The following is a 21,984-nucleotide window of genomic DNA, read 5'->3' on the forward strand; positions in this document are numbered from 1 at the left end:
GAAAGCGTATAAAATGTTTATTTGTACAAAATCTGCTTAGATTATAAATATTTGATAACTTGGAACTACAAGGAAAAGGTATTCTCAAAGAAACCATTCATTTTCTTTTACGCCAATATTTATGGATTTTGGCTTCGATTTACATTATCTAATATTAAATAAAATATATTATAAACAGACAAAGCACATAAAAGTATAGTGATTTATGAAGACATTTTAAATTAATAGTAATCTATTGTTAATGAAAGCGAGTTGTCGAAACGAACTCATCATGAAAAAGGTCTTGAATAAAACTGAAGGAGTAGTATAAGAAGCTATATAAAATATAGTCGAAGCTTAGTAAAACTTTGTCAGTCTATAGCTAAGTTTATATACAGGGTGTTAAGACACCCTAATTAATTGTATATACAGTATTATTTTTAAAACACCAACACTCGCGCACGACTAGATAGCTGACATCGCCAATAGTTTGTAGCTTCTGAGAAATTACTATATAATATAAAATTTGACGTGAAAACGTGTCTGTGAAGGTCTAATTTCTGAATTAATGATTTGATTTGACGAGTTTTGATAATTAGTTAAATCTGTTTAATTGTACGTTCTAATGCTAAACACTCAATGTGGATCGCGGGTGAGGTGGGACGGCTGCGCTAATGCGCAGGCGTTAACATCTAAATGATTTAAAGCTAACATAGTTATACGATTATAAGGGCAGGACAATAGTAAATAAATATATTAAAAAAAAAAAAATTATCAAAGTTTTATTATCAAACTCGTAGAAAAAACGTTACGGTTCATGTGCTCAGCTGGGTATGAAGCAAGCCGTCACACTATCGAAATTCGTCCCATTTATATTTTACAACAGGTAGTTGCGAATGGGATGAGTTGCGAATGGGATGGCTTGAGAACGGGACGAGTTGAGATTGGGACGAATTGATAATGGGACGACTTGAGAATGGGACAAATTGCGATTTGGACGAGATGCGAATGGGACGATTTGCGTCACATCTATAGGTGGGTTTACGTCCAGTATTTGTTCGGTTTTTTCCCAAACAGGGCGGCGCAAGCTCATCTTATAGTTGGGTTTGCGTCGGACTGTTTGGGTAGAAACTGGGCGGAAACACAACTCTGGTCACACCCTACCAGGTTTCAAGCGCTGCGAGGTAGGTGGTGCTTTGCAAATAATCTTGTACCTTGTCTCAAAATAATTCACAGCCATTACTATAACTTTGAATACAATCATGAAGCAATAGGTATAGGTAGTATAGGAGCCGGCTCTGTTAAAAACATTTAATATGCACACTGGACAGAAAGACCGTGGAGAAATATATGAAACGTCCAGCAAAAAAATATATTGATACAAATTCCAGTCAATTATTCATATTGCTATCTCATTCATCTGTTACCTCTCTTTTCACGGTGTAATATCTAACTATACGATGACGTTACACCTATATACTTTATACCTATATACCTCGCAATATATAAGAAAGGGCGGACCACAGATGAAAGAGATAGCAATATATTTTTATCTTGTATCAAAACATTGTTAATAGCAGACACAAGTATAATACAGTCTGTCAAGAAAGTGATAAAAATAAATGTGGCCGCTGTCTCCTGTCGGCTGGCAACACTTGGCGTTTATCAACCAATCGTGTACATTCTATTTGATATTGCAATGGCAATCAATTAAAATCCGTTTTTTTCCACTTCCTTGACAACTGTGACTATTAGCCTCACGGATACAATCCACGTATCAATTAATCAATAAATCAATCAATCAATCAATCAATATATTGTAATCTCGTGTATCTACAAAATACACAATTTGTAACTTGTTCAAATGATTGGGTATGTTTACGACAATTATACAGGTAAAAATAAATATTGTATATGGTAATATTTAATTTGAATCCTGTCTTAAGTAGGTAGCCCATTTATTTCAAGGGGGGGGTATCAGTAATGTGGTTGTGATTTACAGTTACGCGAGAGGATGGGGCACGTAACTGCCGTATGCTACATGTAACTATTATATATATTATTTAATTTTCTGAACAAATATTTTGACTTTATCTTTTTTTTTAATTTTTAATCATAAAATGTAATTAGGTAACTTTACTTTGTTTTTTAATAAACATACCTTAAGCTAAAAAAACAGTCTCATGTATACATGTCGTCAGTGTTTTTTAATAGTTAGTAATTACGTCCGAGTATTAATCGGACAATAATTTATCAATGATAACATAATTTACAAAATAAACCACAGATGGCGCTACGAGTCAAATTAAAACGCGGTTGCGACATTTCACTATTAAAACATCGTTGTCTAATCTCTTGGGAGTCTTTATCGAACAATCGTTCTTAATGGTAACATAAAGTACAAATACAACAACAGATGGCGCTATGAGTCATGTTAAAACGCTGTTGCGTGATTTTACAAGCTTTTATTGTCGTCAGAGAAAAAAATGACACTTTTGTAAAAAAAAAACTTTGTTTTTGCCATTAAAACACTGGTATCAAATCTCTCGGAGTATTTTTCAAGGGATCGTCGATAACTAAAAGTAGATTAAAGGATAGATATAGCGCAGCTGCTGACGCAACGTGCCAGAGGTCGTGGGAGTCGTAGAATTGTAGCGCTGAGCACACTGCGTTGTGGCGACGCGACTGAGCGGGGCTTTCCTGTGGAGAAAAGTAAATTATGCAGCAATAATAAAAATATAAATATTTTGTTCTATATTATCTTCTCGATTTGGAGGTTGCATTAGGGGCTGTGACAAAATTCAAATTCAAAATTCTTTATTCAATTTAGGATGATATACATCACTTATTGACGTCAAAAAATTCACTGAAACTAAGTCTACTGCCGGCTTCCAAAGCGCAGGTGAAGAAGAAGCGGCGCAACAAACTTCACCGCAGCCTTTTCTCCAAAGACGTCAATTAACAAATGTAGGTTATACCCCATATATTACTAACTTAGATAACTTATGACCCCCAAAGTTGTAGTAGTTGTGATTTTCTGTGTCTGTATACACATAATTTGAATACAACATATTTTGATTGTAATATACGTAAATCTAATTGTGTCATAAGAAACTTGAGAATTTCAAATAAAATAGACGATTTCATTAAATAAAAGGAAAATAATCTATACGCGTTTTTGTAGCATTATTATCGTTCTTTCGTTCAAAATTTTACATTATAAAAAGCATAGTACCTAAAAGGAATCCTTGTGGAACACCCTCACTTAATCTGGCAATTAAATGGCCGATGCATTAAAAATACATTTTGTCATTGTGTAGATGTGTGTAATAAATATACCTACAAGGGTTCCATAACATTTATTTTCAAAACTTCCTCTCGCATTTACATAAAACAGCAATGTCAATTTAATCAAAAGCCATATATAAAAATAATCATTTACGCCAATCCCTTCCGACTTACCGACCACTTAGTCCTAGAGTCCAGAAACAGTTTCCCGGCGACGAACCAAGCAACATGAGCGCCGACGAAGTACACCCACGCCGGTGGCGCCACCTTCTCCCGTTTGGTCAGCTTCATCGCCACATAGAACCACGTGTACAGTATCGTGTTGCCCATCAATATGGCTAATAGATGGCGAGCGAAGTCGCGCTTGTGCATGTAGAGACTGTTGGGAATTGTTATATTAGATTAGAATCCTACCACGAAACATACAAATACGTTGTACTAACGTGCACACGCTGTCTTTTTATCCTATATCGTGTACGCAACGTGTAAAAATAAGGACGTGTGGACGCAATGGCGTACGTAGCACGCCTTATGTTTCATGGTAGCCCCCCCTGGAAGAGATCTAGGTAAATAACAATTTCAGTATGTTCTTTTTTGTATTTTATCATATGCAATATATGAAAAATGTAAACACTTGGTTAGAGCACTACTAATGACCTGGGACTACGTTCAAACCAAGTTGTTGTTGACGATTTTGAAGTGACTTTATACTTTGTCTATCCCTATCTTCAAATTTAATTTTTGTAGTACATAAATATGTATAGTTTAATAGATTATGTGTAATAAACCTTATTGTCATTGGCTTTTTAAATCAACATTGTTAATCTGTTTTTGGCTGCCACAGGACAGGCTCGCAGCCTAGTGTGGAGCCAACTGGTAAATTATTTTTGTATATGTAAGTTAATAAATAAATCATTCATTCAATCATTCAATTCAATAGTTATTTCAAACAAACATACCACTAGCTACCCGGCCCGGCTTCATACGAGGTCTATAAATCTTCGAGAATAAATTGTCTTAATGGTATTGACAATTTAATCAAAATCCACTGAGCTGTTCAAAATATGAAAGCTTTATACTATGCGAAAAGGCCGATTTTGTTTTATACTATATAGTAGTTATAGAAGCTGTGGTGGTGTCATGTTTAAGACTTTCGATCCACAGGCGGGGGGCCTGTGGATCGAAAGGTCCCAGGTTTTCGAACCTGGGACCTTTCGATAGACCTGGGACCTTCGAGTAGGATTCGTCCTACTCGTGCCACATGAGTTTGTATACCAATTTGACTCATGTATAGTAGTTTTCATAGACCACCACTTGCTTCCGGTGAAGGGAAACATCGTGAGGAAAACTGCACACTGGTTGATTATTAACTTGTGTGTGAAATGGAGAAGGCAATGGCAAACCACTCCATTACTAATGCCAAGAAAGTTGTTATGTGTGTTTAATTCCACGTAATGACCACGACCCTCAGCCAAGAGGAATACGACTATGAAGAAGTAGTTATTATATGAGATCCGAATCCTATATTATAATTCGTGTGTCTACATCTACCACGCCACATGCACAACGCCGTACATGTAAAAAGCCTACGTAACGAATAACAAGTCACACAAGTGATCCACGACTCTACGGACAGATGGCGCTACGGTCGACTCACTACCAGAAGCTGACAAGCCTAGACCGCGCAGACAGTGCGTTTTCGATTGGAAGTATATATACAACCTGCGACATGACACCGTCTGTCGTAATTATTAAACTTTATTGTTCCAAGTAAAAACATATTTATAAACAAATGGCGAAGTTAATGCTAAAAGCATTCTTTCTCGGCCGACCATTAGGGCAAACAGAAAAAATATTTTGTGGCGCAAAAATAAATAACACAAAAAACTTATATTATACATAAATATAATAATAATTAATTTATAATATAACTAGCGGCCCGTCCCGGCTACGCTCGGGTAAAAACACAATAAATTACACACCTAAACCTTCTTGAGGGTCACACTATCTATTGATGAAAACCGCATAAAAATCCGTGCAGTAGTTTTTGAGTTAATCGCGAATAGACAGACAGACACGGAGAAGGACTTTGTTTTATAATATGTAACGATTATTATAATTATTCTAATCCGGATCGGGTGTCACAGTCTCGAACGCAACCGTTAACATGCAGAAATGAGAGGGAGAGAAAAAGAGAGAGAAAGAGGTGAAAGAGAGAGACAGAAACAAATAACACTTACCCATAAGCAGCCAAAGCCCAATTGGCGGCGTTAGCCAGCGCCAGCAGCAGCGCGCGCGCCGCGTAGCGCGGCCGCCGGCGCCGGCGCAGCGCCGACCACACGCATCGCGGGCGCGCCCACTCTGCTTAACATTAACAGGCTTATTACGAAACACACAAGGGTGAATTTCACGCGCGTTCTGAACACCGCCGCGGGCTCTCATTAGTGTTTATCAAATTGTACCGTACACAGTGATCAATTTAATTATCCTATTTTATAAGTAAAGTACTGGTACAATGTTAATCTTATAAATGTTTAATTTTAAAATGTAAGGATTCTTTATTTTACAAAAATGTTCGACACTAGTGAAACGCTACACGCCGCGTTCAAACGGTCGTGAAATTCACATACAAACACGGGGCACGTTACTAACGTACACATGGTGTCTTTTTTTCCCATATCGTGGACGCATCGTGTACAAAAAAGGAGCAGTGACGTGTTTTAGATTTCATTGGGAGGCAATTCTTTATTTTAATGACTATTCGAAGTCTCTCGTATTATTAGAAACTCCAGTGAAAATAATATTGTCATAATGACTTAATACTTTCGAAGATATGACAAAAAATAAAATCACACACATTTTTGGACTCGTCCAAATGCTCCATACTAAATGATACTCTAACGTGACGTCACGAGTAATACCTTAGCGAAAAAAATCTATGTTTGTTCGAAAACTACTTTAAATAAGGCGTTTATCGTGATGACTTTTTAATAAAAATTGTTTTAAAATTTTGATTTAACAATGGTGGAGTTTATTTTGATAATTTTATTGCTTTTAAAGAAGGACTTTTCAACGAACATTAAATATTCATATAATGTTCAAGCAGCATAGTTACAATCTATTAATTATCACAACGATCTTATATACAGGGTTACTGGTGTCTAACGCATGAGGTGCATAGAGACTAACATCTTTTGTTCTACGACTTTTGTCTAAACGTAATACATACATTTTCCTTTTTTTAGTTCTAATGTCGTTTCTATAAAACGTTAACTCTATGTTCTATTCCGCTACATAACGCTACTGTACTGTCTCGCGTTGCTCGGCTATTACATACAGTTAACATGTGTAGAATCGCAAATTAGATTGTATTTTTTTTATATGAACAAAAAACTACGCATCACGAAAAGTCGTGGAATAAAAGTTGCTCGTTTTGATGTACCCGAGTAGTCTTTAGGAGGTTTTGCGTTTGACACCAGTGACCCTGTATATATATTAACTAGAGTATCATGATTTCGGATTTGCCGAGTTTACTACAGCATTCTACGCGTGATGTAAACACGGCATGGCAAAAAATATCTAGGAGCCGACAAGACGACATCGAATTTGAAAAGTAGTGATTTCGACGAAAGCCGATTTCATTTTCGTTCCAACTTGACGCCCAAGTCTTTTACAATTCTCTGACCTTGTCTACGTATTCAAAGAATTAGACCTTCACTCACCTAATTTAAACTGTCCCACGTAGTATATGTTAACTGTGAGCACAAGACACGTCATCAAGTGAAGTATCGTGAAGAACACCCAGAACCAAACGCTTGGAAACATTATCCCGAACAAACCTGGAGTGAAAAACTTGTGTTATGTGTCGTCTATGGAGAAACGGCCGCGGTGAAGTTTGTTACGCATGCGTAATAAATAGGTACATGTGCCTACGTGTAAAAACAAAATAAATAAATATTAGGACAAACCACACAGATTGAGCTAGCCCCAAAGTAAGTTCGAGACTTGTGTTATGGGATACTAACTCAACGATACTATATTTTATAACAAATACATATATAGATAAACATCCAAGACCCGGGCCAATCAGAAAAAGATCATTTTCCATGATGACCCGACCGGGGATCGAACCCGGGACCTCTCGGTTCAGAGGCAAGAACTTTACCACTGCGCCACCGAGGTCGTCATATGACAATGAATAAATTAATTATAAATTATTATTATTAGTCGTTCGCCGCGAACTTAGACCACGCGAACACTATACATTTTTAATGAGTTTTAACAAAATTGTGAATATTTCAAAAACTATTTGACCGATTCTGTTGCCCCACGAACTTAAAAATCATGATGGAATGATCTTTTTCTGATTGGCCCGGGTCTTGGATGTTTATCTATATATGTATTTGTTATAAAATATAGCATCGTTGAGTTAGTATCCCATAACACAAGTCTCGAACTTACTTTGGGGCTAGCTCAATCTGTGTGATTTGTCCTAATATATTTAATTATTTAATAGTAGTTATTAGTAGTATAGTAGTAATGTGCAAGTGTTTATATAAATAATTGTATTACCTATAACGATAAGCAACGCGAGCAACATAAAAGTAGCGTGAGCGCTGGCATTCACGTCCGGATGACGATTTTGGTACAACTTCACCATCGATATCACAGCTATCACGTACATGAACGACGAGTCTGTAATAATGTACGGAAATATCATAAACTAGGTGCGCCTGCGCTGCTATGTGTTATTCCAGGTTATATTCTACCCGTCTACCAAATTTGGCAAGGCAATCCGTCCAGTAAATTTCGCGTAAAAGAGTAACGAACATATAGATCGTCACAAACTTTCTCTCCTTTCTAACCGTGTACCAAATTTCACGACAATCCGTCGAGTAGATTTCGCGTGAAAGATTAACAAACACACACGCATACGTCCTCGCGAACTTTAGCATGTATAATATTAGTAAGACAATAGTGTCTGGCCAAACGACAATAATGTCTGGCCCAAGCGTGGTGCAGTATCCTCATAACATATGTAATTGATTTATGACATTATTACGTACGTTTTGTACATTTAGCTTTTTATTTATATATATATATTTTGTGTGACAATTTTCAATAATTTTATTGGAAATACATATTTTATTTTATTTATTTATTCAAATTTTGACATTTTTAATAATGATGTAACTTCGTCCTCCTAATTTTTAATATATATATATATATATATATATATATATATATATATATATATATATATATAAGACCTATATTTGTTAATTGACGTCCTTGGAGAAAAGGCTGCGGTGAAGTTTGTTGCGCCGCTTCTTCTTCACCTGCGCTTTGGAAGCCGGCAGTAGACTTAGTTTAAGTAATTTTTTTGACGTCAATAAGTGATGTATATCATCCTAAATTGAATAAAGAATTTTGAATTTGAATTTAGTAGATTATACATAAATATCTAAGTATTTTCTCTATAATCTATGAATGAAATGTCGAATCGAGGCATATAGGTACACTACTTCTTTCACTTCGATTGCGAGTTCGACGCAATCGAGTAACAAACATTCATACATCACATTTGAATAGATTCAATCTTTTATCCTGGCGTGTTCTTTATTTATAATTGGAAATGAGGACTCATGATTAAATATTTACAAAATTATAATAAACTATCTACGCCTCAAGGCTTCGCGCCCGTGGGAATTTCGAGATAAAAAGTACCCTATGTGTTATTCCAGGTTATGTTCTACCCGTGTACCAAATTTCACGACAATCCGTCCTGTAGATTTCGCGTGAAAGAGTAACAAACACAAACGCATATACATCCTCGCGAACTTTCGCATGTATAATATTTATTATGATGTTTTATAATCACCAAATTGAAAGTTCATTTTGTTGGGACACAGGTGGTAGCAAGCTGACAGCAGACCTTCCATAGACAAAGCTAAGCCCATGGAATAAAACAACCCACTGTGTTGAGATATGCCTAAACCCTGCAAGAAATAAAGTTTTCTACAATAATCGCCATGGAAAAGAGAAAAGGCCGCGGTGAAGTTTGTTGCGCCGCTTCTTCTTCACCAGCGCTTTGGAAGTCGGCGGTAGACTTAGTTTAAGTAATTTTTTGACGTCAATAAGTGATGTATATCATCCTAAATTTAATAAAGAATTTTGAATTTGAATTCTCCTTTTATATCTTCTATCTTCTTTATATCTTCTCTTCTCTGTCTTTTGTCGTCATTTTTACAAGATTAAATTTCATTTCACAACACTGAATTGAAGATCGAAAGGTCTCAGGTTCGTATCCCACTCGTGCCGTATGTGTTTGTATACCAATCTGATTCATGTAGTTTTCATCGACCGCCACTTGCTTCCGGTGATGGAAAACATCGTGAGGAAACCTGCACACTGGTGGACAGTTTAGTTCCCTAATGTGCACGCGACTACCTGCCATTAGATGTAAAAGTCACATCAGATGCCTTTAGGCTACTGGATGATGATGATTTCACAACATTTTATTGTTGACAGAAAGATTTTATGAACTTGATCGTGCTGTAAACGGTTGTGGATTTATCGTACCGGAGCCGGTGATGATCGGTTAAAATTTTTTATTTACAAAATTACCTACACATCTCCATATAATAGAATATGGGTCACCTCAGGGCTCAAATCTAAGACCAACAATATATTTTTTTTCTTCAACATACAACTTTTTTTCATAACTCAACCCCTAAATGACTATAATGGGGGGTGAAAGTTTGTATGAAAATCATGTCAGTTTCGCTTTTGCAGATAAGTCACGCGGGCGATGCCGCGGGCAAAAGCTAGTAACGTATATTTACTAAAATATTTCTACATCAACAATTCAAAGAGTATGGGTGTATGTGATGGGCCTGTGGTACACCACAGGGCTCAAACCTAGGACCAACAATTTTTATAACAATTTTTTTCTTCAACTTACAGGTAAAGGTGGATTCCTCTGCCTAACCCTCACTTGAAGCATAAACGTAAGACCCAATATTACATATCCTATATTAGATAGAACATGGTTGAAGTCGGACATTTGGAGGGCGGGAAGCGGGTGAGCGCACAAGAAATTGTAGTAACACAAGTCTTGATTGCCTGTTTGGAACACCATCTGGAAAATATATCAATTATTAATAAATACATTAGGGCAAATCACACAGATTGAGCTAGCCCCAAAGCAAGTTCGAGACTTGTGTTATGGGATACTAACTCAACGATACTATATTTTATAACACATACATATATAGATAAACATCCAAGACCCGGGCCAATCAGAAAAAAATCATTTTCCATCATGACCCGACCGGGGATCGAACCCGGGACCTCTTGGTTCAGTGGCAAGCATTACCAACAATGGTGGTGCAGTGGTAATGTTGCAAGCATTAGCAACGTTACCACTGCACCACCGAGGTCGTCATTCAATTCTTAACATTATGATCATCTATACTATTATTATAAAGAGGTAAGCCTTTGTGAGTTTGTATGTTTGAGTCGGGTAATCTCCGAAACTACCGAACAGATTTCAAAAATTATTTCACCATTCGAAAGGTACATTATCCAAGATTGCTACAGGATATATCTTATCGAGAGCGAAGCTATATCTAGTGTGTGATAAAGTTCTTGTAAAGTTTTGAATTTCCGAAAAAAGTTTTAGACGTAGACTTTTAGTTTTTTTTTTTTTATTTAAAAATAAATAAATTACTAAAGTATTGTTCATGTAGAATGGCCATAAAGTCCATTGCTCCCACTTACCGATGACAGAGATTGACAACATTCGGCTGCCATTTTGTTTGACAGCCGCACAATATATTTATTTGAAATTTGTTTTCTTTGTTAATTTTTTTTTTTGTTTAAAATGGAACCACAACCCGGTCCCTCTAATGTGGAAAAGCCAAGACTACAGTGGTTAACACGTAAAGAGTAACAAACCAACACAGTTAGGAACATAGAATTAATATCGTGTACTTTTATATAAATGTTGACGATTTCTACTGTGAACTTGTATGACCCTACCTACCCTATACCAAGTTACCGTGTTTACACAATTTTGCGATACATTTCATATATTCCGAAACTGTCGTTTTTGAAATTGGGAAAACACAGTACGCATGCGTCAATGGACTTCATGGCCAACCTTATTGAATTTGGCTCTACTCACACGTTGATATGTATAAAGTAGTTGTATTACAGGTAGTGCGTATACCACTGCTACTGTCAAAGCGCTCCAGAAATATCTGTAAAATGTACAAACATACATACAGTTTCATTGACTTTGGAGAAAGAACGACGCGGTGAAGTTTGTTGCGCCGCTTCTTCTTCACCTGCGCTTTGGAAGCCGGCACTAGACTTAGTTCAAGTAATTTTTTTGATGTCAATAAGTGATGTATATCATCCTATATTGAATAAAGAATTTTGAATTTGAATATGGTGGTTCTCAAAGCGTATCGACGGCTGCGCCCGCGCCGTCAATTTTCTTGAGGAAGCAATCATTTCCAAAATCAATCTATACTTCTATACTATTATTAAAAAGAGGTAAGAGTTTGTGAGTTCGTACGTTTGAGGCGGGTAATCTCCGAAACTACCGGACCGATTTCAAAAAATCTTTCACCATTAGAAAGGTACATTATCCGAGATTTCTATAGGCTATGTTACATCTCGAAATTCCCACGGGAGCGAAGCCCCGGGCAACGTGTAGTTAATTACAAAATTGACATTATAACATTACAGATTATCGACTTTACAAGTCAAATGATCTTTGTTAAATTTTGAAAAATTTGCAAAAACATAAACGTAAGCATAAACGTGTATTAAAAAAAAAACAATTTATAGAAGACTAGCTTTAGCCCGCGGCGTCGTCCGTAAACTTTCACCCCCATTGCCCCTTTACAGTATATAGGTGGTTTATTTTTGAAAAAAAAAAGTAGCCTATGTTTGAACGAGGGTCTTTAACTACATGCATGGTCCAGCGGTTTAGCCGTGAAAGCAAAGGAACAGACAGACAGACTTTCGCATATTATAATATTAGTATGGATAGTCCAAATTTGAGTTGCAAGATTCCACCCGTACGTACGTACATTTGCCATGATAAATTACAATTGCAAGTGGTGTTCAATTTTTGGGCAATAAACGTTCATTCATTCATTCAAACAAAAGTTTGTAAATTTCGCTTACCTATCAGACCATCGATTGTGAGCGCGGGGCTTGGCTCGACTGAGACCGGCCACCGTCAACGGAGCTAGCGGTTCGGGCCATTCGGGAATCGAGTCTGACAGGGAATCTGACAGAAATATTGCATTTTTTTAAAGTTATTTACAATGTTTACACTTAAGCCTTCACGCACACGGAGCTCCTTAAAATTACTAAGAAAGAAAGAGAACGAAAGAGAGAGAGAGAGAAAGAGAAACAAATGAAAGAAAGAAAGAAAAAATGTTTAAAAATGTTTTTTTGTTTTTTGGTACTACACTGAATTAATAAATTAACACACTACATCAATTTAAAAAAAAACCGTGCACCAAAATGGCCCCCGCTCACCATGTGTCGTCGCTGGGCCATGATGGCCGCTGGTTTTCAGCGGGTATAAAAACTAAATTTCAAACTTACTAAGTACGTTGTTCGCCGCGAACTTAAGACCTCGCGAACACAATAAATTCTGATGAGTTTCAATCATGGATTTAGTAGCTACTCTGTACGAAGTGCTTACTAAATACATGGTTTTAACAAAATTGTGAATATTTCAAAAACGACTTAAAAATTCTACTGACAGATCCTACATAACTTTCAAATTTCATCAAAATCAGACCAACAACGGTTCGAAAGTTATCGCGCTAAAAAAAAAAAAATGTTGCCCCAAGTTTACAAGATTACGTGTTAATTATCTCAGTCATATTTGTCTTAAATGAAACGTAACAATAATGTTATGTGAGACAATTACCTTCGTCGGAGTCATTCACTTTGTTAGACGAAGTAGCGGGCGGCGGTTCTCCAGAGCCCGATGGTCCTGGCGCTTCAGCATTGGGATCCTCGACAGGAATCAAGATTGCTGTAAAACAAATTGCAACTAGTTGTTCGCCACGAACACCTCCAGACCTCGCGAACACAATATTTTTTTGACGAGTTTTTACAAAATTGTGAATATTTCAAAGACGACTTAACCGATTTTGATGCCCCACGAACTTAAAAATTCCATTGACAGATCCTATAAACCTTTTAAATTTCATCAAAATCGGACCAACGGTTCGAGAGTTATCGCGTTACAAACATACATACATACAGAAAAATGTATTTTTGCCCCAAGTAGAATGTTAGTCCTCGCTCGCTCGGTCAATTAACTAGCGGCGCGTCCCGGCTTCGCTCGGGTAAAACCATAATAAATTACACACCTAAACCTTCCTCAGAAATCACTCTATCTATTTAAAAAACCCGCATCAAAATCCATTGCGTAATATTAAAGATCGAAGCATACATAGGAACAGACAGCGTGAAGCGACTTTGTTTTATATTATGTAGTTATATTTAATATTTTAACTAGTTGTTTACCCGCGGTTTCGTCCGCTTAAATATCCTCGGGAACAGCTTTTTCTTCGTATTAAAATAGGATTGGGACAGTTGGAATAAAATATCCATACCGCAATAAACTGTATGGATATCGGTTCAGCCGTTTGGCGTTACGATGACACGGACGGACGTACAGATACACAGACACGTTAAACTAATAACTCACTTTCCGTCGTCGGTGGTTAAAATCATATTATATGTGTTTCTCAGAGCGTTGCGAGCGCTGCGGCCGCGCTGTCATTACGATCCGTCAATTTTCTTGAGCAAGGAATCGTTTCCAAAATTAATCTATACTATTATTGTGTATATACCTTGTGGCGCACAGGAGAAGGCCGGTAAAGCAACTATAGTGACTAAAATAGCCACAAGGAATATCAGAGCTAGAGTGACCAAAGCGCCGATAACGTATTCCTTGTATGATATTGTTGCGATCACACGAAACCTGGCGAGGAGAATAGTTTAAATTTTAACAACGTCATCACATTTTTTAATGTCACACTAGCTTTTGTCCGCAGCTTCGCCCGTGTGAATTCCCACGGGAACAGTTGTTTTTCCAGGGTGAAAGGTCCTTCTCCACACCTCAAACTACATGTATGCAAAATTTCAAGACGATTGGTTGAGTAGATACAGCGTGAAGAGGCTACAAACTCTTACTTTCGCATTTATAATATATATAATACTAGATGCGCACCGGGGCTTCGCTCCCGTGGGAATTTTGAGACAAAATATATCATATAGCAATCTTGGATAATGTACCTTTCTAATGGTGAAAGAATTTTTGAAATCCGTTCGGTAGTTTCGTAGGTTACCCGCCTCAAACATACAAACACAAACGCTTACCCCCTTTAGATCTAGTGTTACCTAAAGTGTTTCGTCCTGTTTCCTAAGCTGGTCAGTGTGTCAGGCGATGGTAGTACGTCATTGGCGCCGACACATTCGTCATCTGTCTGTTTGACTATGAACATTACGTAGAAACCCGACGGGAACATATTTTGCTGTAAATAGAGGATATATATGCAAAGAGAGGATGAAAGTTTGAACTACTTTTAAAGATGAGCTTTGTATAATTATAAATTAAACGACAGGTTTGATACCGGTGTATTTATATACAATGACTAATCTTCCTTCAAATTCAAATTCAAAATTCAATTTAGGATGATATACATCACTTATTAACGTCAAAAAATTACTTAAACTAAGTCTACTGCCGACTTCCAAAGCGCAGGTGAAGAAGAAGCGGCGCAACAAACTTCACCGCGGCCTTTTCTCCAAGGACGTCAATTAACAAATGTAGGTCTTATACATATATTAAAAATTAAAAAAAATCAATCAATCCTTCAATTTTATGTAGCTATAATTAATGAAAATAAACATATTGATTTATTTCAATTTGAAAAAGGAAATGAAATAATAATTAAAAAGAAAAACACTACAAAAACACGCTTTAATAAGTGCACGTAAAAGCCAAAAATCCAAACACGGCTGTGATACGATGTTCCATCATGAAGATCCAGCTCATATCTTCCGGCTCCATCATCAGATCAGCTCGACTACACCATATTATTGTATTGTCATCAGAACTACATACAGCTGCCAATTTTTATGACGCTGCGATCCTTGGAATATTGTTACATAAGTTACCTTAAGATTCTATTAAATAGTTTCTTACATACGTACAGGTCGACCCAATGAAAGAGAATAACGGCATATTAGTAATTATACAATTAATTGAAAATCTAAATAAAATATCCTAGGAACCTACACACCAAATTTCCGCTTTCTACGCCCAGTAGTTTCGGCTGTGCGTTGTCAGTCAGTCACTCAGTATATATATAGCGTCACAATAGCGCGCTGTGATTGGCTGCTGCGTCTCACTGCGAATCGACTCGATGGTGAGATGTGGATACTTACAGTGAGGGTGATCCCGCCTTTAATAGTCATGGTTTGGTGGTACCCTTGATATAAGGCGTCCTTTTCATTGTCGAATACCGGACACTGAGAAAATATACATACTTGTTATACTATATATATATATATATACATAATCATTGTGGAGTTAAGATTTTTCTATTTGTATTTTTTCATTGCTGTATTTTTTTTTTAAATAATGAGATGAAAATTTTCTGGAATCGAGCGGGAATCGAACCTGCACCCCTTTCTATCCCATGGGACAGTGATTTTAACCACTGAGCTATCGAGACTATGCCAGTTCGGTCGAATTATTCCATCTCTTTCCGTCTTACGTCGATGTACAGTATTTTCAGTTAGAGTTAGTTTCACAGTTAGAGTAACAATTTGAGTTTATTCAAAATATTCAAGCATCTATTTAAATGCTTATTATTATTAATTCTAGAAAAATTTGATAGATTACGCTAGATTGAATAAATATACAAAATATCGATCATCGCTTGTAGATTACGAGAATTCCCCCTCTTGACGCGAGCTCAACTCGCGCTTGACCGGTGTTTTACTTCCTCGTAGTCTGAATAAAACACATATAACAATTTTCTTGACACTATTAATGGAATGGCAAATCAAATCATTTATTCAGAAATTAGACCTTCACAGGCACTTTTTCTCGTCAATTTTTATATTAGATAGTTATTTCTCACAAGCTACAAACTACTGGCATTTCGGAACGACCACTGCTGAGAAGAAATGCCGAAACTCATTTGAACAGTGTTGGTCCCTATCATGCCAGATCGGCTTACCATTATTGTTTTGTAAATGCCTTCCACATTGCACAAACAAGTTGATAATCAACCAGAATTCCGGTTTCCTCACGATCTTTTCGTGCACGTGGTATGGTCTATGAAAACTACTATACATGAGTCAGATTGGTATTCACACCTTGCGGTACACAGTCGGACGTTTTAACAATTACACCATCGCTTCATAAATTTTCCCTTACCGAGTTGTTTTGTATAGAGATCAATGCGCAAACGTCGTTATCCGATTCCACTATAAGTATCACGCTCTTCGGCATCGTGTAGTTGAATCTAGAATAAATTTCCAAGTCATTTAAACAATATATACAAAATTGACGTTTACAATGCCTAATAAACCTAAAAACATATGCTACTGACCGCAAGAGCCGTGTATAATTAGAAAAACGACTAAAATTAATCAGCGGCTGCTGCATATTATCTACTATAGCTACTAGATCAACATCAGACTTAGTCTCAGGTAGTTGGTCTACGAACTGAGGCTGAGAAGGCCACTTTGAAATATCGTAATGAAGAAATGTGGGGCCCACCCACCAAAGATCCAAATGTTGCAGATGATTTATATCTACACCGCGAGATATTAAGTCTGCAGGATTTTGGTCTGTTGGGACATGGCGCCATAGACAGTTGCCTGTCTTTTCTTTTCTTTTCTTTTCTGTCCATTTATTTGTAATTAATTAACAACCTCCTATATACAGCTTCCTGATGTCATAAAAAACAATTTTTGTATTACGACTTTTGGAAATATGAAACATTTTTCACTTTCCCATACAAATTGGTCGATCAGGGGGCTTACCATCATCTCTTAACGCGATCCACTTTACGACCTAAACTGACCTGCATCGCAAATTCATACCATCGACTTAATTTTTTGTATGAATGCGATTCATTTTGGGTTCCTAAATTGAACTGAGTTGCATTGGAATCGTTTTGTAAAAGTTGATGGTAGGCCTGCAGGTGATCGGTTTTGTATGGGAGAGTAATTAAAATATTTTGTTTTTAAATAACTCTGTATACAGGGTCGCTGGTATCAAACGCGAAACCTTCTAAAGACTACTTGGGTACATCAAAACGAGCAACTTTTATTCTACAATTTTTCGTGATTCCTAGTTTTCTTTTTCATATAAAAAAATACAATCTAATTTGCGATTCTACACATGTTATCTGCATGTAATAGCCGAGCAACACGAGACAGTACAGTAGCGTTATGTAGCGGAATGGAACATAGAGGTAACGTTTTATAGAAACGACATTAAAACTAAAAAAAGGGAATTTTTGTATTTATTACGTTTAGACAAAAGTCGTAGAACAAAAGATGTTAGTCTCTATGTGTCTACCTTATGCGCCTTTGGAAGGTTATGCGTTAGATACCAGTAACCCTGTATACAGGGTTATATTATAATGATATTAATTAACAACCTCCTATACACAGCCCCTGACGACATAATAAACAACTTTTGTTCTACGACTTTTGGAAATTTGAATTTTTTTTTTACTTTCCCATACAAATTGGTCGATCAGGTGATCGGTTTTGTATGATGAGAGAGTTAAAATATTTTTTTTACCGATATATATACAGGGTTATTAACCTAGTATATACATCGGTTTATCTTTTAATAAATCATGTACATACGTGAACTAAATTCTTTGGAAAATCAGTAAAACGCTATGGATTGGACATCGTAACATAAAAAAAAACACAGTCTTTTGATTAATTCGATGTGTCTATGATTGTTTACATATCGAACAAAAAATTGACGACCTCCGTAGCCCTAGTGGTTACCACGCCGGACTGCTAAACTGGAGGTCCGGGGTCGATCCCCGTTCAGGTCAACATGGAAAATCATCTTTATCAGATTGATTGTTATATATGTATTTGTTATAAAATATAGTATCGTTGAGTTAGTATCCCATAACACAAGTTTTGAACTTACCTTGGGATTAGCTCAATCTGTGTGATTTGTCTATATGTTTTTTTTTTTAACCAATTGTAAGGTACTAACCTTGGTAGTAGATGTTGCCTCCTGGTGTGGTTGTCCGGTGGTTCGCTGTCGAAGGAGAAATAGAAATACTTGGGGGTGCTCGGTGTGGCCACCACTGATACCTCCTATAGTGTGGAAGAGAATGGGAAATGTGCTTTAAGAATCTCGAAATTTTTTTGTCTGTTATGCAAAAGTGAACTTTATATGTTAGTAATAGAGTCTACTATAGTGTGGAAGAGAATAGGATAGTTGTAGATGTGCTAGAAGAAACTCGAAACATTTTTCGGCAGTTATGCAAAAGTGAACTTTAATTTCTTAAAGATAGAGTTCAAATTGCATTGAAACAATAAAAAGATATGTACTAAAGTTATTTGTCCTCCAAATATATGTATTAATTCAAAGACGTCAGTAATAAAGAACATATCAGTACAGTCTGTCAAGAAAGTGACGAAAATAAATTAGGGAACAGTCCCCTGGGTGGTAAAAAAAAAAAAAAATATTAAAAATCATTTTCTTCACTTTACGGACATTTTATAAGACCATTAGAAGATTACGTTAAGACCGTAAGATTACGTTATCCCCAAAGAAAGTAAACCTAACGTCCAAAGCAATAGAGTTCATATCCAATTAAACAGATCACATTTCAAAACTATGCCATCCCAAAAAGAAAATAGACCTAACCGCCTAAGCAATAGAGTCGATAATTAACTGTGTCACCTGGTCAAGCGGCACAAAGAAGTCGACAACCCGTCGTAATTTGACATTTACGCTGACGTTGCTCGCGCTGAACGTCGACAGCGTCAGTTGCGGACGATTCACGTATGTTATATCTGTTAATGGTGCATATTCATTAGTTGATTTGTTATGGAGCAAGAAAATAAAGACTTGTATAAAATACAAATGTGATTTTACTAGTTTTTGCACGCGTCTTCGCCCGCGTTAATTTTCCAGTACGAAAGGCACCCTATGTCATTGTCCACACTTCAAACTGCATGTATGCAAAATTTCAAGAAGATTGGTCGAGTAGATAGAGCGTGAAGAGGTAACAAACAAACTTACTGTCCCATTTATCATATTAGTTAGAAACAGTGTTTACAGTATTGACCATAGACAAGAGAGAGGGAGGTTCACAGACTATAAAATTGGTTGCGATCACAAATCTCTAAAATCAAATCAAATTTTATTTATACAAAATAAATATTCACGGATTTGTCCAAACGCTCCTTACCAAATGATAGTCTAACGTGACGTCACGATTGAGTATTCCTACTAATATTATAAATGTGAAAGTTTGTGAGTTGTTACACCTTCACGCAAAATCTACAGGACCAATTGTTGTGAAATTTGGTACACGTGTAGAATATAACCTGGAATAACACATAGATTAATTATTATTCCGAAATTCCCAAGGGAGCCAAGCCCCGGGGCGCAGCTAGTATCTTATAAAAAGCTATGTTTGCGAATAGTTGCGTTTATGGAAATGACTTCTTTATAAAAAGTTGTTTAAAATTTTTTGCTAATATGTGGCCGTCCAAATCAAAATGGACCTTATGGCGTCTAGCACTTAGGTCTATATTGCCGTTGTTTTGTATTGGAAACATATACCACATAATATGAATACGATGTGTATAGTTTTCTCTGTCTGTATACTGACTTGGGCCGGCGTCGTGTGGGCACAGCGTGCGCGCCATGTTGGTGTAAAGCATTGAGGATTGCGCCGCGGACACCTGGAGCGGCAGCTCCCATGACGACACTCCTGGAATTAGTAGCTTATTAAAGCATATACCACACTAGCTTTTGCCCACAACTTGGTATGTGAATAAAACTCCCGTTACCCATGGGAATTTCAGGAAATCCCTTCTTAGTGCTCCCCTACACTGTCCTAGGAACCTACACACAAAATTTTAGCTTTCTACACCCAGTAGTTTCGGCTGAGCGTTGTTTGGACTATATAAAAGTCTACATATAAGTCTCAAACTAATGTATACATAGTTTGAGACTTATAATATTGTAATAACAATAAGTAATAACTGCATTCCTAAAGAGAATTAACGTTTGGCAGGCGACAGATTAAATCAGAGCCGAATGTAAAAAAATTTAAAGGTTTCTTTTCGGCTTTCGGGAACGAAGGTGAGAGAGAGAGAGTGATAGAGTTTACCTTTCTGCTGCGTGGCAGTGATGAAGATGGGATGATCTACACTGACCGTGTCGTTGGTTGAGACGTGCACTCGTGTCGGGAACCCTCTGTATAACGGGGATTCCTGGGCAAAATTTAATTCATTTTTAAAAATGAAATATTTTTCCCGCTGCTTCACGTGAATTTCTATAGAACAGATATGATTTTCATATTCACACCCCATTATAGTCTATTGGGTTGCTTCTTGAAAAAAAAAAAATTTTTTTTTTTACTACATGCATACCAATAAATAATAATAGACATGAAAGTCATGAACAGAGAAAATTGTATTTAAATCCATTATAGACTGACTTTAATGCAATTTTCTTTGTTATGTAGACAATTTATTCGTGAGCAAAACCTTGTATGACATAAAAACTTCTTATTTAGTTTTCCTTACCTCGGAAAAGTCCATTATCTGCTCAGTCTCATTGTTGACCACAACATTGATCAAACTGTCATATTTGTACCTGCAATAGTAGACAGTGTAATTAATTTTGCGGGTTCATAAATGTACATGATAGATTTAGTGGACCGCCGCCAGCTTAGGGTTACCAGTTGAGGCGATTACTCCTCGCACACTAACGCCACCTCACATTTTTATTAATTTCTTTTATTTCTTAGGGAAAACTATAAAAACATTTATTATGCCACACCAGATAAACAATTTTAATAGAAAGTATTGCAGTTTTACATTGCATAATGTCGTCACAGTTAACTAAATTGATACGGTGGCCACTAAATTCCTTTTAGTCTACAGAGACCATATTGCATTATAGAAAACTGTAATTCGTTTTAATAAAGAATACAATTTAAGTACCTACCTAAAACCTTGTGTGGTGTTATGCATGCATAAATATAGAATAAATTCTAAGAAACAGAATACTAAACTATCAAGCAGTCTATCTATATTCTTTATCTATGTGCAGATTATCGAAAATATAAAATTTCGTGGAATTTTACAGGGTGTTTCCCATAACAAACTACTTACGTATTGTATATAAATTGTTTATCTCCTACATTTTTGTCTAAAGGCGTAACTGAATCACATGAAGCGAACTTGCACAGTAACACTGAACATAAAATTAACAACTTATTAAACATATTAATTACAGATATTTCATTATAAATCCAAAATAGACTTATTATAATTGTGACCTACGATGTGATGTCTGAAAAATATTTAGATATTTTTGATTGATTTCATCGATTTTGACGTTGACAGTTTTGATTTGAGTGACAGACCGCC

General features: G+C 36.5%; 1 protein-coding gene across 4 annotated transcripts; it reads right to left on the reverse strand.

Annotated features, from left to right (window-relative positions):
- LOC128681760 (SID1 transmembrane family member 1-like) lies at positions 1–21,931 on the reverse strand. 4 transcript variants are annotated; one of them, XM_053765919.2, is made up of 20 exons: positions 21,727–21,931; positions 21,136–21,205; positions 20,718–20,820; positions 20,214–20,315; positions 19,277–19,389; positions 18,581–18,684; positions 16,763–16,850; positions 15,763–15,846; positions 14,713–14,846; positions 14,163–14,293; positions 13,229–13,336; positions 12,469–12,574; positions 11,456–11,531; positions 10,232–10,408; positions 9,149–9,266; positions 7,840–7,962; positions 6,990–7,106; positions 5,508–5,631; positions 3,446–3,646; positions 1–2,679 (listed from the first exon to the last, which is right to left on the reverse strand). In XM_053765919.2, exons 1-20 carry the CDS (start codon positions 21,837–21,839, stop codon positions 2,556–2,558), a joined length of 2,316 nt encoding a protein of 771 aa, XP_053621894.1. In that variant the 5' UTR covers positions 21,840–21,931; the 3' UTR covers positions 1–2,555. The 4 variants fall into 4 exon arrangements, with proteins under 4 accessions (XP_053621894.1, XP_053621893.1, XP_053621892.1 ...); XM_053765918.2 differs by having other exon boundaries at positions 3,442–3,646; positions 5,508–5,628; positions 21,727–21,930; XM_053765917.2 differs by having other exon boundaries at positions 3,442–3,646; positions 21,727–21,930.
- Positions 21,932–21,984: the final 53 nt, after the last annotated feature.

Source organism: Plodia interpunctella, chromosome 28 (assembly GCF_027563975.2).
Source record: "Plodia interpunctella isolate USDA-ARS_2022_Savannah chromosome 28, ilPloInte3.2, whole genome shotgun sequence".
NCBI lineage: Eukaryota > Metazoa > Arthropoda > Insecta > Lepidoptera > Pyralidae > Plodia > Plodia interpunctella.

Excerpts from the sequence above, each read along its gene's own strand:
- LOC128681760 (XM_053765917.2), bottom strand. The coding sequence starts at position 21,839 with ATGTTTAATAAGTTGTTAATTTTATGTTCAGTGTTACTGTGCAAGTTC. Across the intron at positions 14,294-14,712 it reads AACAGGACGAAACACTTTAG|GTTTCGTGTGATCGCAACAA; the intron begins GTAACACTAGAT and ends TCTCCTCGCCAG. Across the intron at positions 7,963-9,148 it reads CAAAATGAACTTTCAATTTG|ACTCGTCGTTCATGTACGTG; the intron begins GTGATTATAAAA and ends ACATTATTACAG.